The 6,425-nt window shown below is 53.8% G+C and overlaps 1 protein-coding gene across 1 annotated transcript; it reads right to left on the bottom strand.

Moving 5' to 3' along the window:
- Positions 1–433: 433 nt before the first annotated feature.
- Positions 434–5,260, bottom strand: RAB5IF (RAB5 interacting factor). Its single transcript, XM_051632836.1, has 4 exons — positions 5,088–5,260; positions 3,473–3,576; positions 1,450–1,579; positions 434–855 (listed from the first exon to the last, which is right to left on the bottom strand). The coding sequence occupies exons 1-4, from the start codon at positions 5,214–5,216 to the stop codon at positions 814–816; spliced, it is 405 nt and encodes a 134-aa protein (XP_051488796.1). The 5' UTR covers positions 5,217–5,260; the 3' UTR covers positions 434–813.
- Between the last annotated feature and the right edge of the window lie 1,165 nt (positions 5,261–6,425).

Here is a 6,425-nt window from a genome sequence, read left to right as displayed (position 1 = left end):
AAAAAAGAATTTCAGTGCTTAACACTGAAAAGGGTTTCTCCAGAATGACTGTCTTTCTAGACTACTAAGCTCTGAGGCGTGGGCTAGAAACTTAGTTGCCAGGCTAGCAGAATTGCAGTGGAGTTTCTCAGCCTCCTGAACACACCTCAAGTTAAACCTTAGTTAAACAAACAAAACACGACTCTTTCTAAAAGTTGCTTAAAAATTTGTCTTCAGCAAAGACCATTGAAAAATTCTGGTCATCAACTGATGTGGCAAGTCAAACAAAAAATATTAGAAATGTTGACAACAGTCTGTTTAATCAAAGCAGATCTGACTTCCACAAAGACATGCCAAGGCTGGCCCCTCAGCTCACAGCCTGGGGGCTGCAGTCCCTTCCTCCATGCACTCTGCAACTGCTTTTTAAAAACTGTTTGTCTGAAGGACAGTAATGGAAGACAGGTCAGGATTTAATGACAGATTTCAAAGAGAAGGCCATACATACATTAAATTAACAGACTCAACCTTCAGCACACAGGAGTTTGATAGAGTTACTGACTAGAGTCACAGAAAGTTCCAAATTTGAACAGTCTTGAACCACTTCCAAAAATTCCAATGGCTTTTTAATAGTTCCAACAATGAATGGGTATATAAAATGGAGACAGACTTCTCCAGCAGAAGAGCTGGGGCTTCTCCAGGCTCATCAGATCACTGGTACAGAAGGGTGTTGATTTGACTTTCCCCACCTTCCCACCAGTCCACTAAAGACTATGATTATTAAAACCTTCTTGATTTACTGATGACTGATTCAACAGGCCAAAACTGCAGACTGTGTCAATCATAGTGGATGGCAGTATAGAAGATTATCCAAACAACCTGTGAAGAAGAAAGGAAGCAAAGGTTATTTTGATGCCTCTGAAGAGGGTTCAGAAAACAAGCCTCATGCCTTGCTCTCAGGAGAGGACTGAATTCTAGCTGTGAGATGGCTTCAGAGGGCCACCATGCCCCACAAATGGTGGCATTCAACTCCTTGCCTCCTAAAATGAGCAGCCTCTCCACATCAAAAGCCACCACAGCTCCTCCAGTGATTTAGAAACCACCAGATCAAGAGCTGAGCATGTTTCCAAGGCTTGGGGAGGGGAGTCAGGGAAGCACAAGGACTCCCCAAGCTCTGGTTTGGTGTAACTTGCTGTCACAAGGCATCTGGGGCAGAGGATGGGAAGACATAAAAGTTAAGTGGCAGATGTAGAAGTACAGCTGCCTGTTCCTATATCCTTTCCCAAGCATTAATACTGTATTCCAGAGCCAGTAGCCATTGGATCTGGGGATTTTCCCTTCCCAATCAACTCCACTTGTTAGTTGATGTTAACACATTTCTATCAGCACCCCATCTCACCTACTTTTCTTCCAGGTCATTTCCCTCAGAAAAGTGTACCAACTAGTCAACTGAGAGAAAGCAAGAGGCATTACCAGAAACAGTGCAAAAGATGTCATGAATCCTTCCTTTGTGAGCTCCCATGTCCCACCATACTCCTCCTCATCTATCTGCTGGAAGCTACTGAAGTAAAGGTACAGAACACCAGCATTGATCAGGCAGAATCTGGAAGAAAGGGATCAGGAACAGTCACTTTGGTGATACAGGGTGCAGGTATCCAACATGCCCCACAGGAATACAGCAGGGAAAGATCTCCCACCCCCAGCAGAGGAACACTGGTCCTGCAGCACTTCCCAGGCAGCTCAGGCACTTGCTTCCAAGAGCACCTCTAGGTCTGCTTGCCACAGTGTGCTAGGTTGGGATGAAGTTCTCCTCACCAGGCACAGCCTGCTCCTCTGAGGCTCAACAGACAGCAGCCAAAAGCTGGGATGATCAGCAGATCTGCAAACCCTGGAGGTTTTCCTGTCCTGCAGATCAGCAGCAGTCCTCCCACACAGAACCAAGGCCCTGTGTGTGCTACTTGGCTTTGAAGAGGCAGAGAGGGAAGCCTGTTAGACTCTGCTGAGTTGGATCCCTGTCAGTGCCCTGTGACCACATGCAGTGACTTAGAGACAAGAGCCAGAGGAGACTCGATCGTGCCCTCAGAGCCACAGCACTCGTGTCCAACCTGAGACAGCTTCCAGTGCTCTTCAGGCTGTGCCAACAGTTACACTGCAACAGGGAGAAAAACCATGAGCTCCTGATGGTCCTTAGACATGTCTGGCTTTACACCAGCCCAGCTCAGGGCTGGGGCAACAGGGAGAGTGACAGGGACATCTCCTGGAAAGCAGGCTACACAGGGAGGGCTGTGCAGGAAAAGAGACACACAGTTCAGTGCCAGTATCAAGCTGTGAGCAGCTCTGTGGCTGCAGACCACAGAGAAACCTGCACACAGCTCTAGAACCTTCTAGTTTTGCCACTGCACACCAAATTACTTTCACTTCTCATTAACATTTAGCACAGGCTTAGGTACCTGAAGGTGCCTTGTGAGTGAATGGATTACAGAAAGAACAATGCTGCTGAGCTGCTCCACTTGTCACTGGTGGCACTTTGGATTTAACTGTTTGCATGATGCTGTGGAGCTCCTGTTGGAGCATCATTGCTTTACAGCCCCTTTTCCCTAAATTTCAAACTTTATTTTTTAATTATTTTTTTCTTAGGGATACTTGCTTCTACTCCCTCCTCTTTCTTGCCACAGCCAGGACACTCAGGAGGAGAGAAAAGATCACAAGTCAGTTTTCCCTGAGAAAAGCTGTGGAGTTGTGAGCTTGACAAAGAGACCTTGCCTGGGCAGAGACATCTGCAAACAGACACTCCCCAGAGCAGACACAGCATCTTCCCACACCCTGTGGGGAGAGCAGGGCTGTTTCCCACCCCTGCTGCCTCTCTAGAGGCTTTTAGGTATGTGCCAGGACCTTCCAGGTCCTGCCTTCCCCCCACCATGGATGAAAGAACTTCAGCAAGCTGGGAGTGCTGCAGGGGCACTACCAGTGGTGCCACTTTGCCTGCTTGTCACCTACAGCCTTTGGTGTTCTGAATAAACCATTTCTTTCTCTAAAGAGAAGCTGCCTCTCTTGCCTGCCAACAGAACCTGCTCTCAGAGGGATCCTGCCTCAAAGAGAGGCTCACACCACCACACCTTCCCTCTTGGGATCTGACTCCTCAGGTGGACACCCTGGCACCAGACTCACAGACCCTGTTCAGACATGCAGGAACAGGCCACTTCACAGGTCAGCTGAACCTCTTGTTCCCCTCATCTAGTCCTGCCCCTTTCATAACAACATAAAATACAAAATAAAGGTTTTAAAAGCATTAATCAGGCTGAAGAGAGAGAGGCTGATGAAGACACATTATGATTGGTGGGAATTCCATGACAAACAGCAGCTTGGAATGCACTGCTGGCTTTAACACACAACAGAGGCTGCTTTGGCCACTGTTTATAGCACAGCCTTGAAACAGCCCCCCAGTCACATCCAAATGTGGGAAAGTAAAGGAGACAGAAAAGGAAATAAACCTTACACTGCTATTCCCACGAATCCCTTCAGTGGAACTACTCCCCAGATGATTCCCAAAATAACTGCAATGATCTGCCGGAACCAGTAGATCACATCTAAAAACTCATCCTAAGGAGACAAAGCACAAGAAAGATTTTGGCATTTAGTACGTTTCCTTTTTTTTAAAGCATCATACAATCAGAAAGTTAGCACACCCAACAGTCAGTTTTCCATTCCAAGCAGGAGATCCTGCACCCTGAGCAGATGAAAGCAGCTTATGGTGCCGTGCAACCACACAGCTTTGTCCTCCAGTGCCCTTGGTTACTAAAAATTCCACTCTATAAAAAGTCACTGGAATAAAAGTTTAAAGAGCTGTTTATGCTTTAAGCCAGTTCCAGTCACTCCCAGTGCCCCAGGCCATGGTCATCCCTGCTGGCCTGTGGTGCTGACACACCTGGATGATGCTGACTCAGCTTCTGATACAATTCACTCCTGCTTGCTGGGTTTTCTCCAGCCTCCCCAAGGAGGGGATGGTCCCAGGGTAACCCCAACACCCAACTGCACTGCAGGGTGTGCAGAGTTGTTTGGCTGCAAACTGGAGACCACAGCCTGTGTCAGGTGAAGCTGTGGTTGTTCCTCTCAGTCACTGCACTTCTCAGGCACGTCAGGCTCCAGTTCACATCTCACTGCATCACCCCATGGGCACAGCTCCTCTCACTAGCTCAAAACTCCTGCCCAAGGTGTCAGAGGTGGCTGAGGTCGAGCACAGGGAGGCCCAACAGCTCTGGGGGCAACAGCAGACATCTGCCTCCTGAGACAGCAGGACAGAGTCTGCACCTTCTCTGTGCTGAAAGACAAAGCCAGCAAAACAGAGACACCCCGTCCTGCTCCCCCCGTGTGCTGGGGCAGGGCAGGGCCTGAGGTGCTGCAGGAGCTCAGAGCAGCCCTGGGGGCTGCTGGGGCAGCAGCAGGAAGAGGCACCAACCAGGAGCATTACAGCACATGGGAGAAATCACAGAATCCCAGACTGGTCTAAATCGGAAAGGACCTTAAATCTCGACCAGTCCCACCCCCTGCCATGGGCAGGGACACCTCCCCCCAGCCCAGGCTGCTCCAAGCCCCATCCAACCTGCCCTTCAACACTGCCAGGGATGGGGCAGCCACAGCTTCCCTGGGCAGCCTGGGCCAGGCTCTCACCACCCTCATAGCCCAGAATTTTCCCCTGATGTCTCAGCTAAATCTCCCCTCTAGAGCGATACACACGGGGAGCCCGGGGGTGAGACGTTCCCACTCGGTTTCGTTTTCAGCTTTCACTGCATCCAGGGCAGGTTCCTTTAATACGAGCCCCCCAGCCAGACCGAGCCAGACCGAGCCAGACCGAGCCGGGCCTCCCGCTGCCAGCGCAGCCCGTGTTTGCTTTGGCCCCGCGCCACGGGCCGGCCCCGCTGCGGCTCCGCCGCGGGAAGCGGCCCCTGCCCGCCCCCGGGCCCTGCCCGCCCCCGGGCCCTGCCCGCCCCCGGGCCCTGCCCGCGGCAGCTCCGGCCGGGGCAGCGGCACCAGCCCCCGGCCCCACCGGGCGGGAGCGGCCGCCGCGGGGCGGGAAGGGCCGGGCAGGCCCCGCCGTGCCCTCCCGGCCGCACCTTGTCGCTCCAGGCCGAGTCGCTCCGCAGCGCTTTGCCCCACACGGACTCGCGGCCGCTCGCGCCGCCGTTGGGCAGCGCGTGGTGCGGCGCGTGCGGCGGCTCCTCCCGGCGCCGCCCGCCGCTCATGGCCCCGCGCCGCCGGAAGCGGCCCCGCGCGCGCCCCCCGCCCGCGGCCCCGCCCCGCCCCGCCCCGCCAATCGCGGCGGCCCCCGCTGCGCACGTGACAACGCCGGGCGCCCCGCCCCCTACGGCGGCGCAGAGGGGTCAGGCCGCGGCGGGGAGGGGCGGGGCGGCCCCGCGGGGAACGGGCCCCCCCGGGGCTGCTGGAGCCCCCGGTTACAGGAGCGTGTGGCGAGAGAACAAGGGGCACCGGCCTGAAGCTGGAGATTGAGGATTCTGGGCTGTGAGGGCGGGGAGAGCCTGGCCCAGGCTGCCCAGGGAAGCTGTGGCTGCCCCATCCCTGGCAGTGTTGAAGGGCAGGTTGGATGGGGCTTGGAGCAGCCTGGGCTGGGGGGAGGTGTCCCTGCCCGTGGCTGAGACTGGAAATTCTTTAGATGATGGACAGTTTGGGTTGGATGGGAACATCTAGTGGATCATCTAGATGGTCTTCAAGGTGGCTGCCCCTTCCTTGGGCATCTTCAAGGGCAGGTTGGATGGGGCTTGGAGAAATCTGGGCTGGGGGGAGGTGTCCCTGCCCATGCAGGGGGTTGGATCTGGCTAATCTTGCAGATCCCTTCCAACCCAAACCAGTCTGGGATTCTGTGTAGCCCTGGATGTCGGTGGCAGAGGGGACAGCCCCTCGAAGCTCAGCCCTGCAGGCACAGCCACCACAGATCCCATGGGACACCTTCCCCTCTTCACTGCGTGTCCTGACTCTGTGGTTCCGTCGTCTGCCCCAAATCGATGGGCCTGCCTCGGGGACTGGGGCCCCTCCAGGAGACTGCAGAGCAGGAGGCTTTGGAGCAGCATAGCCCTTAAAATAAACAGCCCCGGGGCTTGTTATCTCTTGATTTGAGCAGACAAGCATCCATCTGCAGAAATCATGCTCTTGGAAGTGTCTGTGAGTGAATCATTGGGATGCATGTGGAGTCCTAAAGGTTGGACTGTTGTTTTATATGTATTCTTGTATTACATGAGCAATGTTACTCAACTTAAAACAGCTGCATTCCTCATGAAAAAAATGTGTTGGGAATTCCTTCTTCAGTGTGGGGTGGGTAGAGTGTCTGGCTGGGATTGTTAATCCCCTTCAGGGTGTGCTGAAGGGCAGGTGGGCAGAGGAGGGCCTGGGTCTGTGACAATAACTGATGGAATCTCCTGCCCAGCCGTGGGTAGATA

The sequence above is a fragment of the Apus apus genome, chromosome 15, assembly GCF_020740795.1.
Source record: "Apus apus isolate bApuApu2 chromosome 15, bApuApu2.pri.cur, whole genome shotgun sequence".
Classification (NCBI taxonomy): domain Eukaryota; kingdom Metazoa; phylum Chordata; class Aves; order Apodiformes; family Apodidae; genus Apus; species Apus apus.
The sequence above is the reverse complement of the archived record's forward strand: the minus strand, read 5'-3'. Positions and strand labels throughout refer to the sequence as shown.

Excerpts from the sequence above, each read along its gene's own strand:
- RAB5IF (XM_051632836.1), bottom strand. The coding sequence starts at position 5,216 with ATGAGCGGCGGGCGGCGCCGGGAGGAGCCGCCGCACGCGCCGCACCAC. Across the intron at positions 1,580-3,472 it reads GGATTCGTGGGAATAGCAGT|ATTCTGCCTGATCAATGCTG; the intron begins GTAAGGTTTATT and ends CCTTTCTTCCAG. Across the intron at positions 856-1,449 it reads CATCTTTTGCACTGTTTCTG|GTTGTTTGGATAATCTTCTA; the intron begins GTAATGCCTCTT and ends TCTTCTTCACAG.